General features: G+C 47.3%; 1 protein-coding gene across 1 annotated transcript; it reads left to right on the forward strand.

The window, feature by feature from the left end:
- The first annotated feature begins 1551 nt into the window (after positions 1-1551).
- On the forward strand, positions 1552-18872 carry Flacc1 (flagellum associated containing coiled-coil domains 1). Its single transcript, XM_057758766.1, has 14 exons — positions 1552-1664; positions 2354-2431; positions 3231-3279; positions 4839-4972; positions 6422-6515; positions 8727-8788; positions 10174-10271; positions 11128-11180; positions 13548-13647; positions 14015-14118; positions 15654-15716; positions 17549-17638; positions 17766-17875; positions 18719-18872. The coding sequence occupies exons 1-14, from the start codon at positions 1552-1554 to the stop codon at positions 18807-18809; spliced, it is 1239 nt and encodes a 412-aa protein (XP_057614749.1). The 3' UTR covers positions 18810-18872.
- The last annotated feature ends 2987 nt before the right edge of the window (positions 18873-21859 follow it).

A 21859-nucleotide genomic window follows, 5' to 3' on the forward strand; every position in this document is an offset into this window, starting at 1 on the left:
CGAGTTCCAGGACAGCCAGGGCTGGGCTGCTACACAGAGAAACCCTGTCTCTAATAATAATAATAGGTTGGAGGAGTGAAAGGGAGCGGAGGTGGGGTGTGGACGGATAAGATTAGTCACACTGACAACTATTAAAACTATGGGATGGTGAGTTTCTTATTCTTTTTCTACATTTGGCTTTTTTAAATTTCTTGATTGCAAAAAGCTTACATTTTAAAAATGATGGCATATTACATTTCTGCATAATAGAAACTCATGACATTATCTTATAAAAACATATCCGGGCTATAAATATAGTTTGCTTCTGTTTGTAGAAAGTTTTGTAAATCTATTCATTTAGAACGCAGAAAGTTCTGGAAGGCATTCCTTCAAATATTTTCAGTGGTTAGCTTTGGGTGTTACATTTTTGATATTTTTTACTTCCTTGGTGTCTTCTGTTGTGGCTGTGTCTAAACTGAGCTACTTTCATAGTAATACACACATACACACACAAATAAACCTATATTCCTTTTTTTTTGTAAAGTATAAAGGAGAGTCTCTGTGTGCACAATGCCACTGCAGTTCACAGTATCGTTTCTGTGTGCAGGACCAAGAGCCTCGCTCGCCTAGGTCTCATTACGTGCAACCCAGCATGAACCGGCATGGGCAGGATTTTTAAACACAAGGCAACAGGCTCAACAAAGCAGGTTTCCTGCAGTCCTGTGTCTAATGTGTAGTCATGCCTACCCAATTTAAAAAAAAAAAAAAACCAAAACCGTCATAACAGATGTCCTGAGGGGGACAGGAAACACAACCCCAACATTCTGACCTGATTTTCTCTCTCTAACACGCAGTCTCTTTGGCTCTCTAAGTAAGGCCGTCCGTACCACAGGTCTGGGGGATGGGTACCGAGACGGATCTGGTGTGGAAAGTCAGCTCCCTTCCTATCAATGCCGTCGGGAAGCAAACCTCTCCGAGTCTGGAGTAACCTGACAGCTGCCTTCTGTGCAGCAGCCCTGATAGGACCTTGTTCTCCATTCCCTTCTGCAGTTCAGGTAGGCGTCCCGAACTGAGAAGCAGGGCGACTCATTCATGCCATCGCTGGAGATGTAGAGCCCATTTCCCAGGATGTTCTGCACAAGGTCTGCTGTGGGGAATCTCTGTCACGCAGAGTGAGCGGGTATGAGCTTGAGGAGAAACAGATCATAGGGACGGAGGGAATACGGGCTTCCAACCCTGCAATGTGCTCCATGACATCTCTCTCTGTCACCTAGAAGCCTGGGTAGCAAGAGCTGAGCAAGGACGCTATCCTCAAATGATGGTGGTAACTCCACTGTGGACGAGGTTTAATTGCTTAATTGCTTTCAGGTCAAGGGGCCAACTGCGAGACATCGTCCTGCAGTGCAAGCCTACATTAGCTCATCCTCCACCGTGGTTCTTCCGGCTGCCCCTTGAGCCTTCCCAGTCTCTGCTTGCTTTGATTCTGCATGGCTTAAATCTCTGTGGTTGTTTTCTCATCCCAGCAAAGAATCCCTGACCTCGCAACCAAGACTGCATCTGACCCTGGCCATAATGTATCCCAATCCTCTCATCTACTGCACCTGCTGGGACCCCTGGAACTTGGGACCACGGAAGCTAATTAAGACCCCTCATCCACTTCCAAAGACCCTCACAGGAAAGCCTAGGTAGGAATAAGCCGGGTTGGGCTAGGTACAGGAAGTGATGGTTTCCTTTGTAGTCATCCCCTTTGTCTTATAAGGTTCCCCAGTGGATAACTTGCCACAAATTCCCCCACAGAACAGGAAGCCCAGTTTTCAGCCTTCCTGGCCAGCCTGGATGCTGTCCTGATCTTGCAGGCCTGTCTGACTCAATATTTCAGTAAAGAAGACTTGACTTTGCCGGGCGATGGTGGCGCACGCCTTTAATCCCAGCACTTGGGAAGCAGAGGCAGGCGGATCTCTGTGAGTTCGAAACCAGCCTGGTCTACAGAGCTAGTTCCAGGACAGGCTCCAATGCCACAGAGAAACCCTGTCTCGAAAAACCAAAAAAAAAAAAAAAAGACTTGACTTTGCAATTTTGCAGTACTGTGTGTGTGTGTGTGTGTGTGTATGTGTGTGTAAAACACCCAAACAGAGCAAGCTTTAGCGGCAACTGTTCCTCCTCAGGACAATGGTTTTAGGGCTTTCTCTGGTAACCAGGAGTTCTTGGAGATAGTAGGCAAGGACAAGTAGGAGAACTCCTTGGACCCAAGGTCTTCAAGGCCTCAAATTTTCCTGATTCCAGTTATCACTTCATGGAGCCACCAAGGATACGCCCTCATTGGGGAGTGCTGAGGCATGTTTTCTAATTCCCAGTGTTTATGTCTTGCTTTCAGACAAACTCATCCTACACCAGTTTCAAGGGAACGCAACTACCTTCTGTCCCAACCAACAAAACCTGTTGTTTCCCCAAAGTAAGTATGTTTAGCTCCGTGAGGCAATGGATAAAATAATCAACAGCCACAAGAGGAATTGACTCACCCTGAGAGAGCTCCAGGGCATAGCTCTGCCCGCATCCACTTGGATATCTCTATCACTGAGGACCTGTACCAACAGATTCCCCAACTATCCAGGGGGGTCACACACACACTCACACACACATACACACACACACACACACGACCTTCATGCTGACTTGAACTAACTTGCTACCAGGGATGTCAACAATTTGCCAGAACCCACTGATTTTTCCTCAGACCAAATCCATGGTGATTTTAGCTCAGAGAAGGTGAGGAAGCAGTGTCTGGCAGAAAGAGCTTAGCCTACAGAGAGTTGCCTGGTCCCTGGAGAGTGGGAAGATGAAGCAGCAGGGTGGAAGATGGAGGTCGTCAGGTAGCTGACTGAGATGAAAAAGTTCCTTCACCTGTATTCTCCAAGTGGGGCCAGTGCAGTTATGAAGAAGAGTGTCAGTGAGAGAGATGTGACCACTGTGAAGATGACCCCTGGGGACACAAGAAGCCTCTAGAAGCTGGCAAAGACCAGGAGTCAGTTCCCCCTGGGAGCTCTAGAGTGCAGCCCCACCCACATCCCTTTTGGACTGCCCGCTCTTGAGGCCCTGCACTGCTGTGTTCCCCAGCTACCCAGGGTTCCCCCAGAAGGTCAAGTGACTGGCGTTGGAGACTGCAGGTCAGAGGTGGCAGCGTCAGGGCTTGTCCCCTGAACTTGGCCTTTCGTCTGCTCCGTTGAGTCTCCAAGCATGTCCTTCTCTTGCAGAGACAAAGTCCAGGCAGGAAAGCTGGAGGAAGGCGGCAAACTTCCTTCTGTGAGTAGAAATGGGGTAAGAGCCAGAAGAGCATTTATCTCGCATCTCCCGTGTGCAAGCATGGGGTTTTTACACACTCACTCTGCCAAATCTTAACAGAGAACCTATAGCATTAATGGTGCACATTTTATGTAGCTGGTAAGTGGCCAAACTGGAACTCTCCCCTACTTTGTGTGGGTCCCTGGGGGAGAACAGACGGTGGCTGTTCATGCTATGACTCATGCCCCAATACAGGAAGTCCTCTGCCATACCAGGAAGCCACAAATCCTGAGGCCGGGGCCATCAAGGCACCTAAAGCCAGCAAAGGCAAAGACAGACATGGGCCTCAGAACGCAAATCCCCGTGGTTCCGACATAGGCAAGAGACTAGGTTATATTTGCATTTTAGAAAATGCACTTTCTCATAGACCACTTTTTATTTTATCATTCTACCTGTTCCTCCCCTTCCTAAACAAGGACCATGCAGTCCTTTAAAGGGCGGGAACGATCAGGAACCAAGTAAGTGAAGAGAAACACGATAATATCAGGCGGGAAGGTCGTGTCACTGGGAGCACAGGAGAGGAAGCAGATCAGCTGGGACAGGGTCTTAAGAGCCCAAGTGCAAGGGTTGTAGAGATGGCTCAGAGGTTAAGAGCACTGGCTGTTCTTCCAGAGGTCCTGAGTTCAATTCCCACATGTTGGCTCACAACCACCTGTAATGAGATCTAGTGCCCTCTTCTGGCATCCAGGTATATAAGCAGGCAAAACACTGTATACATAAAGAATAAATAAATTTTTTAAAAAAAGAGCCCAAGCACAAGATGATGAAACCTCAGTTCAGGATGGGACTTAAACGGAGGTGAGGGCAGAGATGCCAGTTAGGAGATGGCCACAAATGGCCTGGGTCACTTGTGGTAGTGCAGGGTGTTCTATATGTGTCTAGAAGCTATGACTGTAATGTTAGCCAATGGATGGCCTGGGTCACCTGTGGTAGTGCAGCAAGTTCTGTACATGTCTAGAAGCTACAACTGTATCCATGTTAGCCAATGGCTCTGCCAGGATTCTGCCTTGGCAGCTAATGAAGGGAGGAGGATTAGCGCACTACATTGCTGCACCCACGCCAATCATTTCCTGGTGTGTTACTTGGTTGGTTCTCACCCTGAAAACCGCTCTTTGCGGAAATTATCACTGTTTTTTTCTGGAGAGGAAACTGAGTCACAGAGATGTGGAGTAACTCCAGGGCCAAATATTTAAAAATCGGCCTATCCGATTCCAAATATTGAGCAGTTCCCACAATGCCCGGCTACTGGCTGCAGTGGAGGATGGGGAGGAGGCATGGAGCGGTGTCGAGGGATCAATTGGCAATGCTGAGCTTAAGGGGTCCCGGCGTGGGGGTGAGTGTTGGGAGTGGATCTGCAAGACTTGAGGGTAGCGGTTGGAGAAGGGCACAGAAGGGTCTTGGGCTCCAGAATCTCAGTACAGTGTCTCTGTGTATAAGAGATGAGGAAGCCCAGAGGAGGTGGAGGAACCTCAGCTCCTCAAGGCTCACAGTTTCTCTCCGCCTTCCACCTCGAGACCCAGGAGGTGATTGACGTGTCACCTGGCTATAAACTCATTCGAAATCGCGAACAGATTTCGGTCACCTTGGGAGATGAGATGTTCAGTAGGAAGAAGCACTTGGAATCGGACATCTTGAACAAAGTCAAGTTTTCCAGGTAAAGTCTTTGGATCAACACCAGTGTCTCAGAGCTGGCTCTGCCCAGTCAGTCAGCCCAGCCTGATATCCACATCCAGGTCCCAGGTCCCTGCTCAGAAACAGCCCAGCTAGCATAACTTACATTAAAGAGGAAAGTGCTCCTGCCAGGGCAGGGACAGTTGAAATATTCACAAATAGTCTGGATCCTGAGTAGGGGGATTAAGAGGGCAAAAGCAGTTTCTCCATGACCCTGGGAGAACCCTTGAGAGGTTCAGACCCGGTCCATCCCGCTGAGGGCCAGCCACGGCCTTCCCTGAAGCCCCGCCTCTTTTGCTACCCTCTGACGTCACTCTCGTGCACGTACCCACACATTTCAAGACCTCTCTATTTTCCCCCTGCTCTACCTGAATTCAAGCCTCTCACGCCTTACTGTATTCTAGACGGCGGTTCCCCCCCCCCCCCCCCCGTCTCCTCCTTCCAGCTTTAGTCTGCCGTAGGAACTATTGTTCTGAAGACGGGGTGGGGGGGGGCACTCTGAACACCAGTTCTGTGGACGGAGGAGGGTTGTGGGGCCAGGGCTAGATAAATCTCTGTTGCAAAACACAGCCCGAGGTGGACCACTCGGCAAATGAGAGCCCGTGGAGGGTAAGAAAGGACGGCGCCACGCAAGCAGAGCTTACGTGGGAGTTTTGTTAAGATAAATGGAGTGAGGGGAGGGAAGGGAGAAAGAGGAAGAGGAAGAAGAGGCCTCTTCAGAAGAGCAACGGGAAAGAGAGCAGAAACAGGCGGAGCTTGTCCCTTTTGCACCTGCACACGGAATACGTAGTGACTTAGCAGTCATAGGAGGGGGCGGGGCATCCTGCCACGTGACAGGGGCCAGTTTAATGCGTGAATCCTAACAATTTCTGTTAGTTGGAGACCAGCCTGATCTACATAGTAAGTTCAGGACAGCCAGGGCTGTGACTCAGAGAACCTCTGTCTCAGCAAAAATAAAATAAAATAAGTTTTTTTTTTAAATACTATATTGCTGTCTAACCCAGACTGGACACGAACTCACTATCCTCCTGTCCTTGAGTGCTAGCATTGCACATAGTCATATAACCCTCCTCTTAGTCCCATCCATGACCACTCCTTGTCTCCCTCCAGTTGACTGTCGACGTGAATCTTCCCACAGCTTTCCTAATCCTCTGCCCTTCTCCCCTTTGCCTTCAGTTAGCGACAACCAAACTCGAATAAGTGCCCCGCACACTCTTATTTCTCCCCTGCTCAGCAGGACACCACGCTGCCCTCATCACTGCCCGCTGGCTCACCCGAAGGGCCATTCACGAGGTCCAGCCACTCGGCGATGAGATATCTTATTCGGAACCACCCCGAATAAGACATCCCGTGCCATAGCGGCGAGCAGGCGACCTGGGGCTGCTGGCGTGAATAACACGCTCTGGTGGTGACGGAGGTGTTCGCCCCACAGGACCGACATCATCTCTGACCTTGAGGAGCAGATCTCCGAGTTGACAGCAATAATAGAGCAAATGAACAGAGACCACCAGTCTGCCCAGAAACTGGTGAGTGACCTTGGCACTTACCACATCCCCGGGGCTGATACTATCAGAACATCTGTGTGCCAGGCAACATGCCAGGCACTCTGCTGTAGTGAACCGTGCTATCTGGGCACAGGACTCTACAAAGAGGACGGTGCACTGAGCAATATTTCTCTGCCTACATCTTCCTGCTGCCTCTGGCTATGGTAACACCGTCTTCTCCACCCTGGCCCTGCCTTTGTCGTGAGATACAAGCTACAGGGGTTGCCAGGCATGATAATGACCCCAGCATGGAGGATGCCTTCAGTGTCCTTCAAAAGCTTCTAGGAAGCCCCCAGTGTCCACTCTCTACTACTTACTATTAAGTTCTTGGAGCCCATTCTTCAGAAGCAGCTGAAGCCCTTTCATAGTCTTGATGTGCTTTTTGTTTTACTTTTTGTAATTATTTTTATTTATTTTACATACCAATCCCAGTTCTCCCGCCCTCTTTTCCTTACTCCCCCTCGCTTGCCTGCACCCCACCCCTATCTGCTCCTCAGAGACGGTAAGGCCTCCCCTGGGAGGTCAACTTAGTCTGTCCCACCAGCTCCTTGAGATCATCTATTGTCTGTGTTTTTTTTTTTTAATGCTTCTGACTTCCCTTGGGTTGGAGTTTTCCTTGTAGTACTTCCTATAAGGCTGGATTTGTGAACAGGTATTGTATAAAGCTGGTTTTGTCGTGGAATATCTTGTGTTCTCCATCTATGGTAATTGAAAGTTTTTCTGGGTATAGTAGTCTGGGCTGGCATCTGTGGTCTCTCAATGTCTGTATAACGCCTATCCAGGGCTTTCTGGCTTTCATTGTCTCCAATGAGAAGTCAGGTGTAGTTCTGATAAGTCCGCCTTTATATGTTACTCAGCCTTTTTTCCTTTGCAGCTCTTAACATTATTTCTTTGTTCTGTATGTTTAGTGTTTTGATTATTATATGTGGCCGTGGTTCTGGTGATCGCTCTTCTAAGTGTAGGTGGAGCTGAGGTTCCATTGGTCACTGTGGCAGCAGGGTATCTTGTATAGAGAACAGGAGTGGATGCCAGCTGGGGCACGGGTGCTCTTTCCCAGAGGAACTTCTCATGATTCTCACGATAGCGTCCGGAAGCCACTGGGGGGCACTGCTGCTGTTGCTCCCAGAGATCACTTGCCGCTCTCAGCGGTCGGTCACCTCTGATGCTCCTGGGCGGGTCGCTGGGTCCTCTGACACTTCGAAGCATTTTTAAAGCAGGTGACCTTTTTAACATTTTCGTCATCGGCTCTGGTTTGATCCCTTCTTCCCGACCTCAGGCAGGTGTATCTGGTGACCAGGGCTAGCCTGAGAATCCAGAGTCACACTCAGGAATAAGCACCCTGCCTGGTGTTGCTGCAAAACTCTCCCTCCCCATAGCAGCCTCTCAGACTGAGTTGTCCCAGCTTGTCTGAATCTTACAGTTAACCACCTCAGGACCAGACCTTTCCCGCCTCCGATTTGTTATCTTGTTACCCTGCCGTTTTGATGTCTTCTCCTACAAAAGGGAAACTGGGGTTTGGGAAACTTGCATCATCTGTGTAAGATGGCGGGGCTTCAGATAAATTCACAATTGGCTTTCCAGCCCAGGCTCCATGGAAGGCGGCTTTAGAAACTGTCGGTATTGGGGATGGAGGGCTTCTTGAAAGTGTTCCTATTTGTGAGATGGTGGTTAGGGATAAGACATTTCTGAAAGAGTCACTAACACCACAGACAGATAACAGCAGGCAGAGACTCTGAGAAGGTCACACCCCATGGCCTCAGCAGGCTGGGACTCTGAAGAAGAACCCAGCCCACAGTGTGGGGGCGATTGTTCTTCTCTTAGGATCCTGCAGCCAAGATGGTTTAACTTCCCACCGGAGGCAGGGAAGAGAGTGAAGGGGGAGTGTATGGCCACAGGTAGATGTGTCTGCAGTCTGATGGCTGGTTCTTTTCGACTTTGTAGCTAAATAAGCTATTTCTAAGTGTGAACGAATCCAAAGACCAGGCCACACAATGAAATGACCGAAGGAACAAGGTGGTGCCTGGGCACCGCCGTGACGATCAGGCAGGGGACCCTCCCTGAGTGTGCGCCCTCTGCACTGCAGAGCCCACCCAGGAGAGACCGAGGCAGGTGTCTCCTCCAAACGAGGGGGCTTCACATAGATCAGAGCCAGCCGAGTCCTGCATGTGACATTAACACTGGCCCCATTTCCAGCTCTCCAACGAGATGGATCTCCGCTGCGCTGAGATGAAACAGAAGTTCGAAAACGAGACCAGGTAGGCTTCCTGGCAAAGGCGCATGGACAATGCCTGGACGGGATCCCCGTTCCCTGAGGGCTCCAGTGGTGCCAAGCGCAGCTGGTTGCGGTGTGTGAGCGACACGCATGACTTCAGAGAGCAGGGTGGCTTCGTTTGAGGCCGCTAAGATGAAGCCGTTTGTGCTTCGTTCCTGCTTTCCCATCATGCATCCTTTTCGTTTCCGCTGTAATATTTCTTTTGATCGGTTGCTGAGAAAAGCCGGTTTTTTGTTCTCCACAAAGTTTTGTCGTACACGATCTGTTGTGATCCTATTCCCCCTTCTCTACCCTCCTCCTCTCTTTTCTCCTCCTCCTCCTTCCTTCAGCTTTCGCTGATCTTGGCCAACAAAGAAAGAGATGGGGGAAAGGAACAGAGCAAGTCAGCAAGTCCGAAGGAGGGAAAAGGGAGTGTGTTGTCTGTGAGCCCATGTAGGCTTCCGGAGGAGATTCATGTTTGTCACTATTGATGCACCTGCATTGGTACATGGTTATCACCTGCTCATTGGTACGTGGTTATCACCTGCTCAGGGGTCAGCCCTGGTGCAGAACACGCTGTGTGTTTGGAGAAGAAGCGTGTGCAGACACATCTTCACTGTGAGAGTGTTGGACAAAGGGGCTTTAGGATTAATCTCAGCATGCCCCGCCTACTGATCCCTCCCCACACCCTCCCCAGGCAATGCCTAGAAACCACTGATTGGTCTGTCATCTCTACAGATTTTTCTTGCCTAATATTGGGATAGTACAGCATGTAATCTTTGCAGATTAGGCTTTCTCCTTTAGTGATATACGTTTGTGTCTTTCATCTGATTTATGGCCTGGAGGCTCTCACTTTGATACTCAGACACTATCAGTGTATGGATCCGGGCTGGACCTGGGGTTCTAAACTTATCCTGGGTGCTTCTGTAAGTGAACTGTAATCAGCAAGTGTTGGCTGTTAAGGTCTCACAAATAACAGTGATTGTAAGAAACATCTCACTCTGGATAGAAGCCAGGAGAATGCTCCAGGAAGTGAGCGCACCACCTTGATGAGTGTGCGTGTGTGTGTGTGTGCATGTATGTGTGTGTAGTGTCAGTGCAACAGCTCAACTCTGAACCTCTGTGTGTGTGTGCATGTGAGTGTGCGTGTGTGTGTGGTGTCAGTGCAACAGCTCAACTCTGAACTTCCGTGTGTGTGTGTGTGTGTGTGTGTGTACACGCTTGGTCACAGTGTGCCTGTGGATCGCAGAAGACCACTTTTGGAAGTCAGCTCTTTCCTTTCCGCCATGGCTTCCAGGGGTCGAGTTAGTTTGGCTTACACGGCAAGCCCCTTTACCTGCTGAGCCGGCTTGCCGACTCTGGATTTCTTTTCACTGATTTGTCCCACAGGGATCTCAAAAAGGCTCACAAACTGGAGCTCGAGAAGTTAGAGAACAGCTACAAAGATGCCCTGAAGGTGGAAAAAGCTTCTGCCCAGGAAAAGCTAGGTACTATCAGACTCTGGGAGGTTAGCACAGCCCAGGTCTAAGATTTCCTTTCCAAAGCCCAGAGGAATGAGTGTGTCTTGAGAATGACATTGGACAGGGAGGGTCATGCCCTTGCTTTGCTCTGAGGATCTGTTTTTATCTGCAAAGTAAGAACGTGAAATGTTTCAAGTGCATTTTAAAGTTTTAAAATTATATTACCATTATAATGTCTTCAGGTTTGCTCACACGTAAAATGATAGTGTTTTGCTACCTCCTGATTGATACACTGTGATTGCAAGGCTCTGTAGTACAAAGGGCTGTACTGAGCGGATCACATGCTTACAGCGCCCTTGGAGAGAGCAGTGTCTGCACCCTTCAGGTTCTGGGATTATAGTCTAGCGCCCACAGAGGGAAGGAGAAACCCTACGCTATAGAGTCTATACTACAGTCCTTTCTTTTACGTTAGCGTCTTATTTATACTTCGCCTGCTTGCTAATTCCCTCAAGAGAGCGCGTGGTTTTCAGAACCGTCATAAAGGGAGAAACGTGGCTAAAAAGAGAAGCGGATGCACGCTGGGAGGTGGTATCCTTCCCCCCCTCAGACAAGGATTTACTACTGGGAGCTCTAACGAAAAGGGCGTGTTAGTTTCAACATCTCTGAGAAGCCTGTTTGTCAGAAAGTACCCAGAAGCTCTCCATTGGTCGGCTCAGGCAGGGTCCAACATCCGGGCTTTTAGTAAGCTTCCAGAAGCAGCTGGGAGTGGGTAAAGACTTTATCAGCTGGGAGGAGCAGGGGCGTGGTGCTGAGGCGTTCACGCGAGGTTTGGAAAGGGCGCCTGTCAGGAAGTGATGCCCTTGTTTTCTTTCTTTTCTTCCAGAGGACATGGGCAAAGAGTATAAGTACCTGAAGAATATGTTCCACATGTATCAGGTGAGATTCAGAGCTGTATGGTAGATTCGGGGAGAAGCAAGGCTCATTCCTGGCTGACAACGTGGGAAGAGTGTAGATCTGTAGAGATTCTCAGATCCTTCCGCTGGTGCCACTGTGGTACCTAGCGGCCACCACCACCACAGCGTCACTATGAACCCTGCAGGAAGCATGAGCCGCTTGACAAACCAGCCATGCAAATCTGAAGAGGCCCGGAAATGTGAGCCTATTTCCACGTCGACCGAAGTTCCAACCAGATAGTGGGAACTTACCTCTAGTTCCTTCAAGGTTATTGTGCTCCTGCCTCAAACAAAGGTCCCACCTAGACATAGACCAGAGAGTTCTGCTCTCTCAAGGTTGTTGTCAATAGGTGTGGCTAATAACCAGACCTTGCACTTCAGGAATAGAGAAGCAGATATGTTCCTACCTCAAACAAAAGTCTAAGACTCCAATTAAAGCTTCAGTTCCCTTAAGGAGATAATATTGATTCCACCCACGGAGTGGTTTGCCTACAGAATGTTTTGGTGAGCGTGACTTGTTTTGTTCTAGCAACAGAATGTTTAACTATGAATGCATCAATTGGTGTGTTCTTTCAATGTGTCCTGTTAATCTGTTAATGTAGGTTTTTTTTTTTTGTTTTTTTTTTTTGTTTTTTTTTTTTGTCTTACTCTTACCTTTTGGGGTCAGGGGTATTTTAAGCAGTTGGGAATTAAATTTCAGTACTCAGTGGAATTCCCTCCCGATACCACTCCATGTTTCTCCATTATATTATTTTCATTCACGTCTTCATATTCTTTACTATATTTCTAATTCCCAGTGCTTTTACCCTGGTGAGAGGTACTTTTGTCGAGACTGGTCCCCGACACAAATCTGAGGAGGCCTACTGAAAAAAAAAATGTTTGTGGTCATCACAGTAATAGCTGTTGACTGTTTTTCCAAAAGGAAGTGGGGGGATAAGGGCTGGAGAGATGGCTCAGCAGTTGAGTTCTTGCTGCTTCCAGAGGACCCAGATTCAGTTCCCAGCACCCATGTGATGGTTCAAAACCATGTGTAATATAGTTCCAGGGATCCAACGCCCTCTTCTGCTTCCTCGGGCACCAGGAATGCACATAAGTGCACAGACATACATGCAGGCAGAACACATAAAACAAGTAAATCCGTTTTCCTCCTGCCCAGTAGAAATAACAACAACAACACCAAAAAGAAAGAATCGCCACTCCCCAGAGGTGACCCCTGCAAACACCTGTGCTTTGTCTTAACTTTCACCGAGACCATGCTGGGCGGTGGTGGCGCACGCCTTTAATCCCAGCACTCGGGAGGCAGAGGCAGGCGGATCTCTGTGAGTTCGAGACCAGCCTCTGGTCTACAGAGCTAGTTCCAGGACAGGCTCCAAAGCCACAGAGAAACCCTGTCTCGAAAAACAAAACAAAACAAAACAAAAAAAACTTTCACCGAGACCGTGATATAGAGAATCTAGGTCCATTTTTGTATCATCTTCTCATTGGGCCTATTGGTGCCTGGCCCCTCTTTTTCGTGACTGCTATCCTAGTGAACGGGCCTTGGGGATCTCACTGTCCCCTTCTAGGTGACCGTGTACTGTTTCCATCACTCGAGGTAACAGGAAATTACACTTTGAACATCTTTGGTCCTAGCCGCGGAGTGCTGGTCAAAGGAAGGATCATAGTTATGGCTTTTCACAGAGTTGTTGGCTTGACAAAAAACGGAGTCATCTGGAAGGAGGAAACCTCATTGGAGAAATTGCCTGTGGACAAGTCTGTGGAGCATTTTCCAGATTAATAATTCGTGTGGGAGAGCCCCGCCCACTGTGGGTGGGGCCACCGCTGGGCAGGTCAGCAGGCTGGGCAAGCCATGGGAGCAAGCCAGTAAGCAGCACTCCTCCAGGGCCTCTGTGTCAGCCCCTGCCCTGGCATCTTCCAGGGATGGGCTGTAACTTGGGTGTAGAAGCCAAACAAACCTTTTCCTACCCAAATTGCTTTCGATCAGACGGTTGTCGCAGCAACAGAAAACAAAATAGGACGTTTCCCCAAGTCTGATGAAGTTCCGATGTCGGAGCTCTCTCCCAGGGAATGCGGAACTAACTGGACAGGATTCTCTGATACAGGGAGCCTTACCTGTCTCCACAAGAAGTCGGGGTCCAGCTTGGTGAACGCTGCTGGTAGACGGCCCTTGACCCCTGGGCTTATCCCAGCTTTCCAGCGAGCTTAGCTGGGATCGTTTTTTTTTTTCTTAAGGACCACCCACCCAGGAGCCCCCGGTGAGGCCCCCCGTGCTGTGCCGAGCACCCAAGGATGCAGCCACAGCCTCTACAGTGTCCCCCACGTTATAGCTCTATCCATTGCGCCTCTACAGGACAGCATTTATGATGAGATGGAAGACAAGTGGACAAAGCGGAAGGCAGAATGGGAGAAGGATGAGAAGCTGGAGAGGGAAAAGATCCTGCTGCAACAGAGTGAGTACCGCAGAAGCTGCCGGCTTTTCCCCGGACGAGAGTATCAAATCGGCACTCGCCTTTAACCCCGGCACTCGGGAGGCAGAGGCAGGAGGGTCTCTGTGAGTTCGAGACCAGCCTGATCTACAGAGAGAGTTCCAGGACAGCTAGGGCTCTTAGAACTAAACCACACACTGAAGAACTGAGATAATCCCGTGTGGCTACCTTCACAACACGCAGGAGGAGTTGACCTCCCCAGCTGAGGGTCAGAGCGTGCAACCCAAGCGAAAGGCCCTCATTGCTTCCGGTTTCAGTCATTCTGGGGCTTTCTCTCTGGCCCGTTTCCTCCACATTTACACTCAAACCTGCTTTGCTCTCTCCTCCGCAGAACACAGGATAACAAAAAAGTTTGAGCTAGAGTCGGAAGAAGAAAAGAGGAAAATGAATGAATCCTTCAGCGCCGTCTTCGAGAACTTCACCCGTGAGAAAGAGGTAACAGGATGCTCGCGGGATGAGAGTGTGGTCCAGGTGGTGCAAGCAGTTGAACCTTCTGGGCTTACATACTTAGGTGACCGTTTGTCCCCAATAGACATGTTCCCCCTTGTTCGACTTTTCTGGAAATGTATGCCAAAAGAATGACCGTTCTAGTTTGCTTTTGGTTGCTGTGATAAGCCATGACCAAAAACAATCTGAAGGAAAGGGATTGATTTCATCCTACAGGGTTGCAGTCCGTCATCAGCTTCTAATGTAGGAAATCGAGGCAGGAACCTGAAGCAGGGACCACAGAGGAACACTGCGTACTGACTTACTCTTTCATGTTCAGCTGCATGACAGGGTTGCCGCACCCCAGAGTTGGGCTAGCGAGTGTTCAGATATCACCCCAACCATTAGCCTCAGGTCCCATTCTGGGCCCACAACTGCTCAGGAAACCGTTGAGGGGAGAAACAACAGCACGCCCCACTGCGCCTGTGATCCAGCGAGCTCAAACTAGCCAAGAAACCAGCGCTGCTGGATGCTTAGGGTCTAAAGCTTAATGTAGACAAAACCATGAGGCTATGCCCTTTTGTGTATTGTTTTCCCTCAAAGTAACATGGGTGAAATAAATTCATTTGTTTTCATATTCATAAATTCCTTTTGTAAAGGTATTTAAAGACAGAGCTCCCTTTGTAGCCCAGGCTGGATTTGTACTGATGTGTAAGCCAGGGTGACCCTCGATTCCTGACTGTCCTGCCTTGTCCTCCCTGCGCTAGGATTATAACCATGAGACCATATCCAGGTGTTCCTTTCAGTGCTCAGTAATATTCCTGTGTAGAGATGTCATACAATGTGCTTATTGTTTTCCTGGCTTGGAAAATTTGGATTATTTCCATTTATTGGCTTTTAAACAAGACTTCTACAAACATAGATATGTGTTTCATAGATGCTCTTTCTTATCTTGAAGTATTAATAGAGCTCCAAGGTACATATAGGAGGTTTGTGATTTCCACAGTAGAAACGTGGTTTTACTCTTATGCTGTGGGAACCAATCTGTTCCTGAGAGAGTGTTGAGCACATAAGACACTCCACTCGGAGTTTGTCTTCTTGGCACAACAGGCTGCCTGAGCAATCACCCAATGTCTCACTTGAAATGTTGGAGCAACCAACTTTGGCTAAGGCCTAGAGTAGCTGACAGACCATTTTCAAAGGCAGGAACATTTTCAGAACCATCTTACCCTCTCTTGGCAAGGCTTGGCAGTCTTTTTTCTTGTATCCTGCTTGTCCAGTCTGGAATATATATATATATATATATATATATATATATATATATATATATATATACATATATATACATATATATACACACATACATACATATATACATACACACTAAATAAGATAGTCAAAATATTACTTCAAAATGCCACATCTCCATTGATAATGTCATAAGTTCAGTGAGTGTTGTATTCTTGAATCCTTAAGTGGCTTCTTAATTCTCTAAAAGAATACCCAGAACTACAGTACTGACTTTTTGAAAAATTTGTTTTTAGGAGCTCATCAAACAGCATGATGAAGATTTGTTGCAAATGCAGGAGCTGAGAAAATCCAAAGAGGTAAGCATCTCCGTGAGACTGGTATCTTGCAAATGATATACTCTCGGGAAAATTAAATGCCATTTTACCCAAACCAGTCAAATGAATGGAGTACCGAAATCCACGTGTTGGGCTCACTAAGTCATAATGAATCTTGAACTGTATGTAAAGCAAATGCAGCCCTTCTCAGAGCCAGCTGTGAGCAAATACATCAGCAACAGACTGCGGGATCATCAATGCTGAATAACTTAAAACACAGAACTTTGAATCACAGAACATTGTGTTCTTCCCTCTGAGCCCTGAACCTTCCAAATGTCTCCCGCAGAACCTTGTTGCTAAGCCCCTCCTTTGGGTGTACCTTACACATGGTGGTTTCTGCAGGGCTGTCTTCTGCTGGGACACACAAAGCCATTTGTGAAGGCAAATGAAAAAAAATCTGCTAAATAAAAATAATTTGTGTTTTCCTTTTCTCTGAAAATGTAATTTGTGTCCAGAATAGACATGCCACTTAACAGGCATCATGAAGAAATCTTATCTTCAAGCCCAGGCAGGGTCAGCAATGTAAGGGCCAAACAAACTATAGCATTCAAACAAGTACAGAGAGTGACCTCAGAGCCAGGGAGTCCTAATGTAATCTCAGAACAGCTCTTGTGAGCATCTCTACTAATTCTATCTGAGGCTATAATTCCTGAGTCTGTTTCCATTCTGATTTGTCTGCAAGTCTGCTGAGCTTTTAGTAGGTGCTGGTCATTGAGTTGCTTACTGTTGTGAAGAGACACCATGACCACAGGAACTCTTAAAAAAGAAAACATTTAATTGGGACTGGCTTACAGTTCAGAGGTTCAGTCCATTATCAACATGGTGTGAGACATGGCTGTGTGCAGGCAGACATGGTGCTGGAGAAGTAGCTGAGAGTTCTACATCTTGCAGGCAGCAGGAAGTGATCTGTCTCACCGGGCATGACTTGAGCATATGTGAGACCTCAAAGCCCGCCCCCTCAGTGACACACTTCCTCCAGAAAGACCATACCTCCTAACAGTGCCACTCCCTTTCGAGGCCAGCCTGGTCTACAAGAGCTAGTTCAGGACAGGCTCCAAAGCTACAGAGAAACCCTGTCTCAACCCCCCCCCCCAAAAAAAAACTTTAGTCATGTGATTGTGGCTCACGCCTTTAATCCCAGCGCTCGGGAGGCAGAGACAGGTGGATCTCTGAGTTCGAGGCCAACTTAGTCTACAGTTCCACAACAACAGCCAAGCTTACACAGAAAAACCTTGTCTTGAAAAACCAAAATAGATAGGGAAATAGATAGATAGATAGATAGATAGATAGATAGATAGATAGATGATAGATAGATAGATAGATAGGTGATAAATGATAGATAAGATAAATAGATGATAGATAAGATAGATAGATAGATAGATAGATAGATAGATAGATAGATGATAGATAGGTAATAAATGATAGATAAGATAAATAGATGATAGATAAGATAGATAGATAGATAGATAGATGATAGATAGGTAATAAATGATAGATAAGATAAATAGATGATAGATTAGATAGATAGATAGATAGATAGATAGATAGATAGATAGATAGATAGTAGAAAATAAAAGGACCACACCGCGAATGCATGCTGGTTACTCATAACTACCCGCCCTGGCACTATGATGACAGACTGACGAACAGAACACAGGTGGGAAAGAGAAGGAGAAGGAAGGGCAGACATGGCAGCATGGTGACTGGTCGGCTGTAAGTGATACAGGGAAAGTCGCCGAAGCTGGCACACTGCATTCTATTCCACGCGTCCCAGAGAGGGAAACAGTCCTTGAGTACCCTCCCGTCTTGCGCAGATCTTGGAGGCCGAGTTGCAGGCACAAGCGATCGTCCTGGAGACACTGAACACTAGCCTCTACCACTGCCAACTGGAGCTCCAGAGAGAGGTGAGGCCTGGTTGGAGAGAGAGGGCAGGGATGCAGAGGAAGCCCAGAGCGCTGTGCTGTGCAGAGCAGGAGCCTTGTCCCGCCCCGCGGGGTATCGGGAAGAGGGCTATTCAAATTTACCTTTCAGAAAACCACAGTGGGAAACCTGGAGAAACTGTTCCAGACGAAGCTTGCTGAAGCGGAAGAGAAGTATAAGTACACCATCCAGATCCTGACGGAGGAAAACATCTGCCTCAGGTACGGGATACGGGTGCTGCTGCTCAGGGGACTTGGCTGAGTTACCCCTGAGAGTGGGGAGCGCGTCGTAGCGAGGGCTAGGTCCAGACAAGCCAGGCACTCCTGACATCTGCGAGAAGGCGTGGCCCTGGGCCTGCACATAGGCTTCCCTGGGAGCTAGGTTGTCTGAGGTGCGCGGTTTGTCTGTGGGGTATCTAGAGCCCTCTCCCCTCAGTCTGTTTTTGTGTAAACACAGGAAGTTTGCCTATGGATCTCTGGACGGCTTTGTCCTGTGACTAAGGGTTGTTTTTCAGAGTTCAATGGGTTTTAACTCTCAGATTTGGTTCTTCCGGTTCCTGTTGAGACCAGCTGCCAATCAGAATCACTATTCCCTGAAGGGGCTTCCTTTTTTTTTTTTTTTTTTTTAATTATATAAGTTAATTAGAGTGTGTTGTATATCTGGAGGTTTATATATACATATACATACATCCATATTTTATTTTATATGCATCAGAGTGAGGATGTCAGATCCCCTGGAACTGGAGTTATAGACAGCTGTGAGCTGACATGTGGGTGCTGGGAACTGAACCTGGGTCCTCTGGAAAAAACATCCAGTGTGTTAAACACTGAGCCATCTCTCCAGCCCCTGAAGGTGCTTCTTGAACCACTAACATAGAAGATAAATTACCCATCATGCCGATTTCCACTGGGAATATGATCACCCAGATACCACATTTCATCAGATTTAAACTATGACGAGGGAGACTACTTCCTCGGGCAGGAGAAAACCACACTTCTCTGCAAACACCCTATATCCCGTCTACCTTTCGAGGCTATAGCAGCAATGCACGGTTCTTCTTACAGGCAAAAGATGGTGACCAAGAATGAAATGTCCGACATGTCGGAGTCTGCTACTCCTTGTACATGTGAGTCTGACTTTCCCGAACGTAGATAACGAACCACGCTCCCCAGCTGCATACACAGCCACACAGCTCCTATGGCTTTCTGGAGAAAGGCAGATGGGTTGTTACGACTTTATTTTTTTTTTTTTTTTTTACAGTTTGCATTCTCCAGAATGGTTAGAAATGTTTGAAATCTTATCTCAATTATATCGTGAATCTTCTGTGAAAACTGTTGTTGTCTGTCCTGGGGTTGAAACTTCTGTACGCTGTGCACTATCTCCTTTCCAGCTTCTTACATATTTTGGTCGGAGACTGGTTTGAAGGGAATTCTTATTAAATGATGCATTATGACGTGTGAGTCTTGTCCCCCGAGGGCACATAGCAAGCAAGAAAATTAATTGATTTAATTCCAAAAAAAATTTCTTAACTGATATATCATACGCCTTAGCCCAACGACTCAAGAAGACTAAGAGATGATTTACCCTGTCTCCGATCATCGTGAGAATCCAGACACGCACAGGGGACCAACTACATGGGAGTGGGGTGGACACACAGGAACCCATCACGTAAGCAGGATGCCAAGGCCTCTGTGGAGACTTACACAAACCGAGGTGAACTCAGAGCCACCCCATCCCTCATCACGACACATCTAAGACTCATTGGATTGCCTGCCCTTTGGGTGCAGGGGGTCACTATGATTAAAAAACAAATTCTGGTTTGGCTTTTTGTTTGTTTATCGAGATAGGGTTTCTCTGTGTAGCCCTGGCTGTCTTGGAACTGTTAGGGTCCAAGAGAAGCCCCTCAAGGAAAAACCAGTCACATATGGAATAACAAGATCACTTTATTAATTCCAACATTGGGGTGGCACATGGCAACCCCCAAGAGGGTCCCAAGCTCCTTTGAAGCAGAGTTAGGGAAATTCCAGGGAGGAGGGATTAATCTGGGGCTGATTGGTGGGAGGTTCTAGTGGTTGGGGACCTTCTAGCCGCAGGGCAGGGAAAGCTATCTTTAGTTATCAGGAGACTGGGGGTGGGGGCCCCTGCTGAGGCAGCAAAGGGGCTCTGGGAGCCTGCTGAGCTGGCAGAAGGCTGTAGGGCACCTGCTGATTGGTTGTTCCTTCGTTGTGGTTTTCCTGAGGACCATCTCATTTTAGTGAACTGAAACTAAGGCCTGGACTCTATCAGGGCTACTAGGAGAACCGGTCTTGGCTCTGGTCTGCCTCCCCCCCAGCCTCCTCCCATGCCTGCCTCTGCCTCCTGAATGCTGGGATTAAAGGCGTGAGCCACCGCTGCCTGGTCAAAATTGTTTTTCATGGGGAAGTGATTCTTTAAGTGCCAACTATGAATGTTGTTCCACAGCCGTGGAAGTCATTACTAGAGGCTGAATGTTTCCCACGCGTGAACATGCCATTTGTCAAGCAAACAAAAAACAGAAACAGCAGAGGCCAACACAGCCATCCCTAGAAACAAGTAAGCTCAATTCACAATTTGATCTATTTTTTAAAAACCACCTTGTCTTCTCACTGACGGTTTATTTATAAAAATATATAATTCTACCAACACAAATTCAGTAAAACTATATAGTAAAGAATAATTTGTAGGACAAACAACTCAGTTTTTTTTTGTTTGTTTGTTTGTTTTTTTTTGGTTTTTCGAGACAGGGTTTCTCTGTGGCTTTGGAGCCTGTCCTGGAACTAGCTCTGTAGACCAGGCTGGTCTCGAACTCACAGAGATCCGCCTGCCTCTGCCTCCCAAGTGCTGGGATTAAACTCAGTTTTTTTAAAAAATATAAAAATATAGAAAAAAATCTATACATTAATATGGAATTTGAAACACAAGCAAAATCCAAGATAAAGATCTTGCTAGATCATTATTCAGGCTGTAAAAAATGCAAGAAGATCGGGAAATTTTTAATACTGACTGTTCTTTGATGTTTTAAAAGGCTTAGCTACCGAAAAAGCACCTCATCTTGCCGCACGATTAATAAAAACTCAGAGACTCATAGAAATGGGTTAAGTTAAATGTAAGAGCTAGTTGGTAATAAGCCTGAGCAATAGGCCAGTTTGTAATTAGTATTAAGCCTCTGAGTGGTTATTTTAAAAGCAGCTGAGGGACTGGCCAGGACAGAAAAGCCACTGTTTACGTCTGGCACCTCACTGGGTGACGAATGAAGTATGATCCTAATTAGTCTTAATAATAAAAACCTGGAGTCAGATAGCAAGGTAAGCGCTGAAAGATCAGAGAAGCAAAGGAGCAGCCACGGTCACTTCTTACCTCTCCTGTTCATGCTCTGCCTTCTCACTTCCTCCCTCCACCCAGCCTTATCACTTCCTGTCTCCTGTCTGTACAGACCTCCAGATCTCTATGGCAAGCGTTGGCAGAACAGAAACAAAATATCACACAACATTTACCCATCCATATGTTGTGTGTATGTGGAAGAGTATGCTTTGGATATCAGAAGATAACTCATGGGAGTCAATTCTTTCCTTTTACCATGTTGGTCCCAGAGATCAAACCATGTCATCCGTCTCGGCAGCAAACCCTGTTACCCAGTGACACATCTCACCAGCCCTCATGTTCACTGTTTTTTAAAAACCAGAACATTACACATATTCACTGAAGATATAACAATATTAAAATTGATAAGTTTTACTTTCCCTCATGTGTATGTGTATGGTGGGGTTCCTGCACGCATGTTCATGTCCATAAGCATATGTGTGAGGTCCATAGGTTCTTGCATGCACATGTATGGTCTCCCTCAATCACTCTCCATCTTCATCACTGAGGCAGGAGCTCTTCCGTAAACCCAGAGCCCCACACTGCTAGTCTGGCTACACAGCTTGCTCCTCCCTTCCAAGCGCTGGAATTAAAGGAAGGTCAATATGCCCACAGACATTTACATGGGTCCTAAGGATTCAAACATGGGTCCCCATGCTTGTTTGACAATACTTTAACCACTGAGCCACCTCCTTATTCCAGTCAAGTTTAACTCCTAACTGCAACAAGTAAACTTAGCTCTGTAACTATTTTTAAAGTTATTCCCTCCAAAACCCGAGGGAGCTTTTTCTTTTTATCACTGTGCAGGTTTCTTAACAGCCCTCGAT

The sequence above is a fragment of the Chionomys nivalis genome, chromosome 26 (assembly GCF_950005125.1).
Source record: "Chionomys nivalis chromosome 26, mChiNiv1.1, whole genome shotgun sequence".
In the NCBI taxonomy this organism is placed as follows: domain Eukaryota; kingdom Metazoa; phylum Chordata; class Mammalia; order Rodentia; family Cricetidae; genus Chionomys; species Chionomys nivalis.